This window comes from Lissotriton helveticus, chromosome 1_1 (assembly GCF_964261635.1).
Source record: "Lissotriton helveticus chromosome 1_1, aLisHel1.1, whole genome shotgun sequence".
Lineage (NCBI taxonomy): Eukaryota > Metazoa > Chordata > Amphibia > Caudata > Salamandridae > Lissotriton > Lissotriton helveticus.
The window spans coordinates 1,042,513,968-1,042,527,396 of record NC_136057.1 but is presented as its reverse complement, the minus strand read 5'-3'; the positions used below and the strand labels follow the sequence as shown (position 1 = coordinate 1,042,527,396).

At 43.8% G+C, this 13,429-nt stretch overlaps 1 protein-coding gene across 1 annotated transcript in view; it reads right to left on the bottom strand.

Moving 5' to 3' along the window:
• NCAPH2 (non-SMC condensin II complex subunit H2) overlaps positions 1-13,429 on the bottom strand; it is a 391,747-nt gene that overhangs the window by 83,022 nt on the left and 295,296 nt on the right. The window contains exon 18 of the mRNA XM_078677885.1: positions 6,500-6,549. Within this exon, the coding sequence (XP_078534011.1) occupies positions 6,500-6,549 (50 nt within the window). The remainder of the gene's footprint in view (positions 1-6,499; positions 6,550-13,429) is intronic.

The window sequence follows — 13,429 nt, the reverse complement described above, 5'->3', positions numbered from 1 at the left end:
TATCAGCAATAGCAGCATCAAACCACAAACAAAAGGAAACTAGGCAGACCAATAAAAAGTATGAAATAAGGGATGCAGAAACTCCGAATAGAAATAAAGGCACAGCCAAGCATGTATTTTCAAGCACAAAAAAAGATGCACCTAGTAAAACTTGACAGATTGATGCACACCAATGAAAGTACTTTTATCAGCTTTGAAATACATTTTCTACAACTCTGCACCCACCATTTTATCTGAGCATGCCCCAATACCTACACCACTCTTCACTCCTGCCTCCAAACCCACAAAGTGAGTGCTTGAAGAGAGTGTGTCTGTGTAGGGAACGCTGGGTGTTGGTGATTATATGTTTAGGGTAAGGCAGGTGTGTGTTTTGGATAAGGTGTGTGTCAGGGTTTGATGAGGAAGATGTGGGCAGATGTGAGCAATTAGAGAAGGTATTCATGTAGGCATGCTTCTTGGGGTACCATAAGTGCTTATGGCAGTGTGTGGGGTAAGGTGTGGCTAGAGGAGCTGGGGAAGGTCTGCGGGTAAATGTTGAAGGAAAGTATTCTCATGTGTTGGGGAAGGTGCGCTTATAAATAGGTTTTGACTTTTACGGTTAGGTGTGCACTTGGAAAAGTTTTTTTACGATGTGTGAGATAGAGTGCTGAGTGAGTATTTTGGGGAAGGGTTGCATGGGGGTGTGTTAGAGTGGGAGTGTGATGACGAAAAGGGATACTGGGGGAGATGTGTATGCGAGGAAGGAAAAAAGATTTGGGACCATTAGGTGTGTATTGGGAAATTTATGAATGCATGAGTGTTTGGAAGTTGTGTGTGTAGGATTATGTTGGGCAAGGTGTGTGTAGATGTGCATGTGATGGGAAAGTATGTGTTTGTTGGTTTGTGTGCATTACTAGAAGTAAGCGTGTAGCTGTGTGTATAAAATGGTGCACATTCGGCAAACGGTGCTTGGGAGAATGGATGAAGGAATGTGCAGTTGTGGGATGGGGAAGGTGTGCATGCATGTCTTTTAGGTAGAAAGTATGCTTGTATGTGTTGGAGAACGAATGCATTTACAAGTCTATGTACTGAGGAAAGGTGTGTGCTTGTTGAGGGAAGGAGCACGTATGTGTTTGTTGAAGATGTGTGTGTGTCATGCATGTTACTCTCTTACTTTTTAGGAACCTAGATTTAAAGGTTGCCTTTAAAAGTATCTTAAATCTGGTCAAACCAATGATATTTTGGTTTGGGTAAGCCTAACACAGCTGTAAGAATGAATGATGATGCTTAGAAGCATTAGAGAAAGATTCTGGAATGGCCATACAGTGGCTTGTGAACGAGGGTCAGCTAAATCGAACTGTGTTCTGTCCTCAGAAATAATCTAGGGTAGGGTAGTTAAGGTTTACATTATGTGGATGTTTACAAAAACAAGGAAGGGAGCAGGTTTCTATAATCTTTGGAACTAGAAGGAGAGATCTTTTTGGGCCAGCACAAATTATGTTGCAGTAGTTGCGCACAGAAACTAACTGCTAATCCCAATAAAAAGATAGTAAGTCACAGATTTTCTAACTGACTAACTTGGAAGAAAGCATTCGTGGTGGTGGCGGCATTAATTTTGAGATGCTGGGAGAGGACACTGCCAAACAGTTGTGCAGCACCTGGTCATGTCAAGATAACTCAGTGGTAAATAGTCTCAAAAACTACCTCAATGCTCTTGACCTCACCCAAATCTGCAACAGCCCGACCCATGATAAAGGCTCTATCCTCAACCTTATCATCTCCAAAGAGAACTCTACCCAGCTTGGGTCAATCCAACCCAGTGACTGGTCAGACCACCACATTATCACATTCTTCATCAATGAAAAAGTTAAACTTAACCCAGTTCAAGCCACCAAACCCAAGGTCTGGAAAAAAGGGACCTGAAGAAACTCAACCCAAATTCTTTACCTTCCCACAGCTGCAATCTCCTCCTTCCCCCTACCGGCGCTCTTGACGTTCAATCTTTGACCGACCACTACCTCAACTCTATGACCTCAATAATCAATGAGGCCGCCCCCTTGCAATTGAAAAGAGTCTCCACTAAGAACTCCAACCCATGGTACGATGGTAGACTCAACGAAGAAAGACGAGCAATGCGAATGGCAGAGCGCACCTGGAGATCAGCCCCTTCGGCACTGCACCTTAAAACTCTGAAGAAAAAGAGAAACGCCTACTTCAGGAAAATCAAGCACACAAAATCAGATTTCTTCAGCCTTCAGCTCGACCAAGCAAAAAACCGGCCAAGAAAACTGTTTGAACTAATCAAAACACAATCCAAGGAACAACCCCAACATTCACATAGCACAATAGGCAATATACCATCCTGTGAAGACTTCTCTGCTTTCTTTAATCTAAAGACTGATAACATAAGGAGCGATCTCCGCAATGACGTAAGCCTTTACTCCAACCCCCACAGCATAACACCCACTGAACCAAAAAACAATGCTGCATGGTCATCCTTTGACACCTACTCAGAAGAAACAATAGTCAAACTGCTCAGCACATTGAAACCCTCTAATCACCTCACAGACCCCCTTCCTGCCAACGCTGTAAAGGACTTCATCCCATTACTCCTCCCACTCTGGACCAAAATTATTAACAGTTCACTTCAACAAGGACTCATCCCGACTCCCTCAAAATTGGACAAGTTACACCTATACTCAAGAAACCAACAGCTGACCCTACTGACCTAAACAATTACCGTCCTATTACCAATATTCCCACCCTTGCAAAACTGTTGGAAAAATGCGTGCAACTCCAATTGACAAAACACATTGATCAGTTTGACCTCCTCAACCCTCATCAATCAGGCTTCCGAGGAGGGCACAGTACTGAAACTGCTATGACACACATAATTGATGACGCACTCCAAATCTTAGATCAAAACAATACCTGCCTCCTCATCCTTCTTGATATCTCCTCAGCATTTGACACTGTCAAACACGAGAACTTACTCGAGCTGTTAACCAGAATGGGTCTATCTGGGACTGTTCTCAAATGGTTCACCTCCTTTCTGCATAACAGGTCTCAGAAATTCAAGAGCAACAACTTGATGTCCCCACGAGTGCCTGTAACATTAGGCGTCCCACAAGGATCTTCTTTATCCCCAACATTGTTCAATCTGGTCATGGAACCTCTCACCACCTTGGTACAAGCATCTAATGTACACTTTCACATGTACGCCGACGACACCCAACTATATCTCAAATTACAATCCCCCAAAGACATCAAACTTCTGAACTCAACGCTCATTAACACCCAATCATGGCTTGCCGATAATCACCTCAAACTCAATGCTCTGAAAACTGAGTTCCTTCTGATCTCACCTCCCGCGAAAATCTCCACCACTCAAACTTGGCTTAAGCACCTAACTGCACTCAACGTCTAACCTACCATAGTGGACTCAGCGAAATCCTTAGGCACTACACTTGACGCCAATCTCAACATGCAGCAGCATATCAGCAAGGCAACTAAGGGAGCTAATTTCCAAATCAATACCCTGAGGAAACTTAAACCCTTCCTCCCAGCCAATGACTTCCAAACTGCAGTACAAGCCCTAGTCATTCCTCGCTTAGACTACGGTAGCGTCGCCCTTTGCGGACTCCCTCTATCTACAACTGCACCCCTGAGAGCCTCTTTGAACGCTGCAGCAAGACTCATCACTGGATCAAAAAAACACTCACATATTTCCTCTGACCTAAAATCCTTGAACTGGCTACCTTTTGAAGCCAGAATACATCTGAAAATTGCCTGCATGACGCACAGAGCTGTACACCACAACTCACCCGGCTACCTCACTCAGAAGCTGACAATATCTGGTGGCTCAAGAACCACTAGAAGCACAAAGAATCTTCTTCTGAAACCTCGTAGATTCCGGAAGGAAAAAACATATAAACGCTCTTTTTCAGGGATGGCACCCAGGATCTGGAACTCACTCCCTCCAGAAACCAGACTTATCTCCTCCACTATATTTAAAAAAAAAAGAAGTAAAAGCTATCCTCATGACTAAATTCACCTGAACTTGTACTTTGGATCTATTTGAGACTCTGCACCTATCTGCATTATTGTTTGTCTGATTGTCGATTTGTATCTTTGGTTTTAGTTGATTATTATGCTCCCCCATGTACCTACCTTTGCTATTCATTTTTTACCTACAACTATTCTTTGCTCAAAAGTTTGTTAATCACTCCCTTGTTTCCTTACCCCCTGTTTTAGTAAAGCGCTCCGATATCTGCAAAGATCTTGTTCGCGCTATATAAAACTTTAAAAAAAAAAAAAAAAAAAATAAACTCTATGAAGTCAGACCAAATGAGTCTAGGTAAGGGATCTTCTAAAGGTATGAACAGGATCCCAGAGTTCTGACCTTTAAAACAGTTCAAAGCATGGATATTAACTCTGCAAACAATGCAGTAGTTAGCATTCACAGCAAAGATTATGTATAATTGCATTGGGTATTTATTTACAACTGATGTAAATACACAGATCAGCCCTGACAAGGCAGTACTGTCTTCGTGTGCAAGTTGATCTTTGGTTCTATATTTAAAAATTAAGCAGAGAGCTTTCTTAGAAAAGAAACATCCATAACACAATAGCTTAACTCACTTTATCTGATTACATCTTTAATTAAGTGAAGCAGATTAGGTCTAGTCACATTAATTTAATTAAAAAAAGCACCTAACAAACAGTAACCACCCCCCCATAATAGACGTTTACTAGGGCTAAGGCTATTAACGTGTATACATAGTAGATATGCAGCTTAGAAGAGCGTATAAAGCTATGTTTTTCTCCTTTGCAGAGTGTGAGAAGGGGCCACCACAAGACTCTTATATTTTTTTTTATGTCAAGCTAATTCTTTCAAGTATATCGGTCATAAACACATGTATTTAAGTAGACTCTAGGCACAACCTCACTGCAAAGACCCATAAGTATGAGTGCTGACGATCACACATATGACTGATGATCAAGATCGATCTTCTCTCTTCCGTGGTAATAACATTTGATATGACATTTGCATGGCAGCATTAAATGTATAAATTAGCACTTAACTACTTTCTCTATACAACATGTTTTGTAAAGCAAAATGTATTTTCACTTACTTGGCATCTTATATACATACACTGAAACATCAGTTAAAAACTGAAATTCAACAGTTATGTTTGAGAGTGCACTCAAAGCATGACAACTCATTATGTATTTCAGATGCTTTACGAGTTTGAGCCACACGCACAACTCAGTTTTAGTGTTTTTTTAGTGAATTTCATCTTTGTTAAAAGGATGTACTTAATTTCCAAACCCCGCTCCGCATGGTTGAACCCTCTTTTGTTGCCCAACCCCTGCGGGCACAGTCTTCAGCCTTGCCCAACAGGGTGGTGGGCGCTATCAGGAGAGTTGTTTCTCCTGTAAAGTAATTGTTACATGCAATCTGTGAGGCAGTAAAAAGTGTTCTTCTCATGTCAATTTGCTGTACTGTGATAATAAAACTTATTTTAATAGTTCCACTGTAGAATAAAATGTGTGAATGTACGCTTATTAGAATGGTTCCTCCAAACAACATTTATTTTCACTGGCATACTATATGCTATGTATTACCATTGCTGAGTGTGGGGAGAGAGCATGACTTAAGAAAAGAAAAGCCATGATTTGAAAGTTATCAAATGAAATAATTATACAAAGAGAAAAATAATTTAAAAGCACAATTGTAATATACAGAATGCATTATAGTAATAAGGGGATTGACGCATATAAAACAACTAAAGTAGTGGCATAGGATTTTTAGATATCTGTAATTAATATGTACAAGGGGAAATGTTCTCAATAACTGAAAAAGTAAGTAAAACAGATCATATAACAAAATGTTGATCAACTATTCATATGGATGCCCATCTCTACCTGAAAATGTTTTTCAATTTCAGCACCAGATGGCACAGCATGACAACATACAGATGAATGCAGAAAAGTGAAGCACTCTGAGCACAGCATAGTCCAGCCGATTAGCCCAAATACATTAAGCTTGGGATTAAAAGCAACACAAACAACACACTCCTAGAGCCAGCATAGAGCACAATAGGGAAAACACAGTAGTGGCAGAGGTGAGCCAGCACTTCTCAGAGACTACAGGACATATCACAAGACTGCATAAAAATAAAAAATAGAATTATAAATTGAAAACAGATACTCAAGTGGCATAATGTATAACAAGGTGTGACAGTGCACACAGGCCTTTAACTGTTGTTCAAGTATGTAGCTCAGGTAATACATGAAGTCGGAACACTCGTGTTCACAACAGCTTCTTTTTGGTACTTTGGAGCTGAATAAAAGAGACCAAGATAAGTCATAGCGCTTTTATCTCCCTTCAAAATATTTATCAGTGTTTTTTTGCTCCAGAAAGAGGTCATCACCATATAGTTTGACAGAAGCACTTCTCTGCATTCATGCAAGCATAGGACTTCTGAAGTTAGGATACACTCAGATTCATACTTACCACATTCCTCCTCACTAGCTCTTCGTAGCTCAGAGGCACCTCACCTACATCTGGAAACAAAGGTAAGATATTGAATCTACAGGAGCAAGTGGAGGCCCAATATACATCCTTCAATGTTCCATACAGAAACCACAGATGAGTACGTGCGCATATACAAAGGAATCCAAACATTTTAATTTACTAAAAACATATAGATGCTCAAATTACTTAGCCAAGTGCTTTGTATTAGCCCACATTAGTTTTACACAAGCCATCTTTTCTCCAAAGATGTGAACAATGGGAGGAGAAAGAAAACCTGTCAAACCAGGTAAAAATGAAGGCCACCCAGGCTGTAGGACAACCCTCTCCCCCTGCCACATACCTCCCTGATGATCTTTCTTAATCTTTGCTCGATCTACAAAGAGAACGTGTATGGTAAACTTCAGTAAAAGATATGGTTGAGGGGGTTCCTTTCATGAAGATGGTGGGTGGATTAACAGTGAGCTTGCGACCGGTGACAAAAATATTAGTATCATCCTACCATTGGGACTTGAAGACTACAATAACTGATTCTACCAAGAGGTATGAAGAAGAGCAGAGGGCAAAATAGTAATTAGATATGCAGCACGTGATGATAAGGATCATAAGCTAACCACTCTACCACCATATAACTGGGTTTAGAAACTTTTTCTTTGAAGTATTGATTTCGGCTTTAGGTATGCTTTAAGGAGTTCTGACTTTAAAAGAGGAATTTGATACACACAAATGATCAAAGGGGATCAAGAAAGCCGGGAGTACTGATCCCTTCAAATTATTATATATATATCACACAGAATATGCCGGGCTATATGTGAAAAAGAAGAAAAATAGAGGTTGTGTAATTTCAGAGAATGTGCGAGGGGAGAAATCCCTTCAGGACGAGAACCCTCACTCACCATTAGGTGCATTCTTCATCATATGGTTTCTCCCCTTACACCAAAGTGTGGGCTACAACTCCCCGAAGGGAGGAGCTGAGGCGTTTTCTCAAGATGAGTGCTGGAGAGGAGGTGAATGAGGGGCAGAGTGCAAAAAGTGTGGCGATTTAAAATAGTCTCTGTGGGTTCACTAAATCTTTATTAGGTGGCCTGAAGGACAACGTTAAAAGAGAGGACTAGGGATCAAACCAATATATCTCTAATATAGGTCAACATGTTTATGCCATAAGTTGGTCCCCTAAAGGGATGCAGCAGCATTCATCAGGACCTTTATTTTTAATAGTCACTCTGCATGTGTGAGAATGAAAAAAAGTACATTTACGTGCACACATTTGTCTCCCACTCTTGAGTGATAGGGGCTCCCATCAGTTCCTAGCCATTTTTCCACCACTACAGGGTTATTTTGCATTTCATATGGAGCTATACCTTGCCTTCCAAGATGTCAGTTTTACAATGCCTTTTAAGTTACTCATGTGTTGCTCACATGTGCTGCCTGCAAGAAGCCCTAGCAGCATGCAGTTTTAGGTGTGCTCCATAAGTCTCATAGCCATGATAGCGGACACCCACCGTAAACTTAAGGACTTGCAATCCCAGTTTGGGCAACCTAATCTTACCTCTAATTGTGCATTTGTTCACATTAGTGTGTTCTCTTTTTCAGGGAGCGTTACCAATGCTTTTTACTTGGTTAAGTATGCTCCAAAGGATTTCATTTCTTGAGTTGGTACAACTAATCTGTTGCATGCAGTTACGGAAAATCCTAGGGAGATTATCAGATCTATTTTGGTGTGCAGTCTGCTGCGAAGGTACGTTGTGACATAGTAAACTGTTCTTCATAGAAGGGCCAGGTATATAATGACAATCTCAAAATTTTTAAAATGGTCTTGGTTGATTCGTTCAAATAGGCTTTCTGTATCAATTTAATTCTTTTTTAATTGTATTTATTCCAATGTTTTTATTGTCTTTTTTAACCCTTTGGACGTATTGTTATGTACATTTGGTGAATGCCCTTTTTTTATAATATTTGTTGTATGTACTGCTTTTAAGATATTTTTATGTTTCGAAATAAAGCATATCAACCATAATGACAATTCATAGTGCCAATTTTTACCCAAAAGAAAACACATTCAATTGGAACTGCTGGGCAAAGAACACTTGGCTTAGAAATGTTCGTTCTAAAGAATGAGAGTTGAAAGTCAGAGTACTCTTAGCAGATAAAAAGTCTTCCCTTTCAACAGTGGGATGAACTTTTTTTGGATTACGATTATAAATATTTTGTATAAACTTGTTGAGGAACTTTGGTTTGAAGACAGGATACTCCCACCCCTCTCTTTCATAACTAAAGTCTACTCTCTGGCTTCTGTTCCTTTTGGAGACTTCTAGAATTCTTCGTCCAGCAGCTTGCAAGGACTTTCCCCCCATATGTTTCAAATGCTTTTTGCTTAGATTTTCTGAAGTGGTCATTAGCAGCTTGTTTATTAATTCTTGAAATGTAAGGTACAACTGTTCTAAAGAACTGTCTGCACCCATTGGTCTATGAATATTGCCTGCAGGCCATTGGATGCTAGGGGCTGATCTCCCCCCAACCACCAACCTGGCTGACACACGGTGGGCGAAGATGGTTATAAAAGGCCAATTCTTCATTTTTCCCCTGGCACAGCCTTCTTTTCATTGTTGGTGCCATACAATGTTGGTCCTGTTCCACTACCTCTTATTCTGAATCCAAAGAAGGGCAGTCAATGATCCTATTGGACTAGAAATTTTGTGTTTTGATTCACCTGAAGGGATTATCCTATCATGCCCCTATGTGATGGTGAACCTTGAAATTCTGCCTGAAAATGAGTTCTCCAGATATATTTCTCACTGTCTGAAGACTGTTTTTTTTTTCTTCTTTTAATAAATCTGTTATTGATTTTCAGATAATAAAACAGAGCTGATCTAACAAATAATAGTAATACTGCATTGAGTTCAGTCTTGCGATACCCATCTAGCAGAAAGGCAAAATTGTACACAAGAGAAAAAGAAAATCACGTAGAAAATCAATGATTCAGAATATTGCAACCATTCATTTCATATTTTATGGTGTTTCTCCGGACACCCTCTGAATTTATAAACATGTTTTCCTGCAGCAGCGGCAAAGTTCACCCCCTTGTCCATTCGAGGTAGGGTGGGGCTAGTTGAGAACACCAATGTGTTGAAACACTGCTGGATGTGCCCTGCCAGATATTTCCCAGTGCTGTGATGCCAATAGAGCCCCATGCCCTGAAGCCCCCTAAGGCAGTAGTCTGGTAAAGCCAGAACCCAGCCCACAGCGGCTTCATAGGTAACATAACATGTATTTGTAAAGCATACTTTCACCCAATGGCATGTTGGCGCTGAACAGATGTTTATGGCCCTCAGCACTCTGTGCCTTCTGATCCTTTTCAACGACTGGTGACAAGTGAGCAGGGTCAAGCGGGTGGCTGGGGACAGATTCATAGAAACAGTGTGTTCCAATCCATTGAGTTTCGCTGATATAGCAGAATCTCCACGGTCTGAGAAGAATCAGTCAATGACCGGTAGAAAGTCACTAGACCAATAGTATAAGCGGATATCAGAGAACCCCAGCCCACCACCATAAGGGTGTAGCACACACTATGGAAGGAGATTTAGGTCAGGCTGCCAGCCCAATTAAACTGTAACAAGTCAGATTGTAGCATGTGAAAGGGGCTGACAAAGTTGCCCCAGGGGACAGAGTAGTGTGTTTGGACCCAGCATCAGAAGAGAGGGACAGAGTTCATCCTCAGCCTCAGTTCTTGAGGGTTGCTAGAGCAAGGGTGCACTGTCGGTAGGCTCAGACTCTGCCTGTGGAGCTCAGGTGCAGAGGTGTTTTGTCCAGCGGGTCACTTGCGTCAGAGACTCTCACTTGTTAGGTAGAGCTGGAGATGGGGCTAAAACAGGACAGCAGGGCCATTCTCTGTGCTGGCTTCGGTCAAGCTGATGTCCCTCGTTGGTAGGTCCGTCTTGGCAGTATTGGAGTCTGGACAGGACGCTGAACAAGACTTGGTTGCTGCCAGGGGTCCGGTATCCCAGGTATTGGTGCAGGGCGGCTCCTGGGGAATCGGGCGTCTCCAAACTTGGTGGGGAGACAGATCTGATCTCCTGGAGCATGGTGATCTCCTCCTGGGGTGCTGCTGTGTCGGTGAACCCGGGGGTCAGAAGATCAGAGAATTGGACATTGCAGTTGGTGCCTGCAAGCAAGTGGCTCCTCCACTTCAAGGAAAATGCGGACGGGTTGGCAAAGTGCTGTCAGCCCTCCGAGGCTTTTGAAGGATGCACAGCTGCAGGACGAGTTGAGGCTTTGCCATTGTCGAGGCAGAAATTGCAAAAAACAACAAGTGATGGACTGAATGTGGATCAATGTCACACACTCCCCCAGTCAAAAGATCTGGGCCCAAATCCATCGTTTTTTTGCACTCCACACCACCCTGGGTCAGATAATGGCTTTATGCAAATCAGCTCTGACCCTGTTGCCCCATGGGAACAGTCCAGTCCGAACTACAACAGCCATATCTTTCCCAGACCGGAATCAAGCATCCGAGGACCGGACCGGTTTCGAGGTAACACCTCTCTTCAGCCCGGCTAGCTTGACTCCAAGTGGTGTGGAGTGCCTGGGGACCACCCTGGGTCAGATGTGACATTGATCCACATTCAGTCCATCACTTGTTGTTTTTTGCAATTGCCGCCCTAAGTGCGCTGGGGATGCCCAGACGTGGGTCCCAGGCACTCCACACCACTTGGAGTCAAGCTAGCCGGGCTGAAGAGAGGTGTTACCTCGAAACCGGTCCGGTCCTCGGATGCTTGATTCCGGTCTGGGAAAGATATGGCTGTTGTAGTTCGGACTGGACTGTTCCCATGGGGCAACAGGGTCAGAGCTGATTTGCATAAAGCCATTATCTGACCCAGGGTGGTGTGGAGTGCAAAAAAACGATGGATTTGGGCCCAGATCTTTTGACTGGGGGAGTGTGTGACATTGATCCACATTCAGTCCATCACTTGTTGTTTTTTGCAATTGCCGCCCTAAGTGCGCTGGGGATGCCCAGACGTGGGTCCCAGGCACTCCACACCACTTGGAGTCAAGCTAGCCGGGCTGAAGAGAGGTGTTACCTCGAAACCGGTCCGGTCCTCGGATGCTTGATTCCGGTGTGGGAAAGATATGGCTGTTGTAGTTCGGACTGGACTGTTCCCATGGGGCAACAGGGTCAGAGCTGATTTGCATAAAGCCATTATCTGACCCAGGGTGGTGTGGAGTGCAAAAAAACGATGGATTTGGGCCCAGATCTTTTGACTGGGGGAGTGTGTGACATTGATCCACATTCAGTCCATCACTTGTTGTTTTTTGCAATTGCCGCTCTAAGTGCGCTGGGGATGCCCAGACGTGGGTCCCAGGCACTCCACACCACTTGGAGTCAAGCTAGCCGGGCTGAAGAGAGGTGTTACCTCGAAACCGGTCCGGTCCTCGGATGCTTGATTCCGGTCTGGGAAAGATATGGCTGTTGTAGTTCGGACTGGACTGTTCCCATGGGGCAACAGGGTCAGAGCTGATTTGCATAAAGCCATTATCTGACCCAGGGTGGTGTGGAGTGCAAAAAAACGATGGATTTGGGCCCAGATCTTTTGACTGGGGGAGTGTGTGACATTGATCCACATTCAGTCCATCACTTGTTGTTTTTTGCAATTGCCGCCCTAAGTGCGCTGGGGATGCCCAGACGTGGGTCCCAGGCACTCCACACCACTTGGAGTCAAGCTAGCCGGGCTGAAGAGAGGTGTTACCTCGAAACCGGTCCGGTCCTCGGATGCTTGATTCCGGTCTGGGAAAGATATGGCTGTTGTAGTTCGGACTGGACTGTTCCCATGGGGCAACAGGGTCAGAGCTGATTTGCATAAAGCCATTATCTGACCCAGGGTGGTGTGGAGTGCAAAAAAACGATGGATTTGGGCCCAGATCTTTTGACTGGGGGAGTGTGTGACATTGATCCACATTCAGTCCATCACTTGTTGTTTTTTGCAATTGCCGCCCTAAGTGCGCTGGGGATGCCCAGACGTGGGTCCCAGGCACTCCACACCACTTGGAGTCAAGCTAGCCGGGCTGAAGAGAGGTGTTACCTCGAAACCGGTCCGGTCCTCGGATGCTTGATTCCGGTCTGGGAAAGATATGGCTGTTGTAGTTCGGACTGGACTGTTCCCATGGGGCAACAGGGTCAGAGCTGATTTGCATAAAGCCATTATCTGACCCAGGGTGGTGTGGAGTGCAAAAAAACGATGGATTTGGGCCCAGATCTTTTGACTGGGGGAGTGTGTGACATTGATCCACATTCAGTCCATCACTTGTTGTTTTTTGCAATTGCCGCCCTAAGTGCGCTGGGGATGCCCAGACGTGGGTCCCAGGCACTCCACACCACTTGGAGTCAAGCTAGCCGGGCTGAAGAGAGGTGTTACCTCGAAACCGGTCCGGTCCTCGGATGCTTGATTCCGGTCTGGGAAAGATATGGCTGTTGTAGTTCGGACTGGACTGTTCCCATGGGGCAACAGGGTCAGAGCTGATTTGCATAAAGCCATTATCTGACCCAGGGTGGTGTGGAGTGCAAAAAAACGATGGATTTGGGCCCAGATCTTTTGACTGGGGGAGTGTGTGACATTGATCCACATTCAGTCCATCACTTGTTGTTTTTTGCAATTGCCGCCCTAAGTGCGCTGGGGATGCCCAGACGTGGGTCCCAGGCACTCCACACCACTTGGAGTCAAGCTAGCCGGGCTGAAGAGAGGTGTTACCTCGAAACCGGTCCGGTCCTCGGATGCTTGATTCCGGTCTGGGAAAGATATGGCTGTTGTAGTTCGGACTGGACTGTTCCCATGGGGCAACAGGGTCAGAGCTGATTTGCATAAAGCCATTATCTGACCCAGGGTGGTGTGGAGTGCAAAAAAACGATGGATTTGGGCC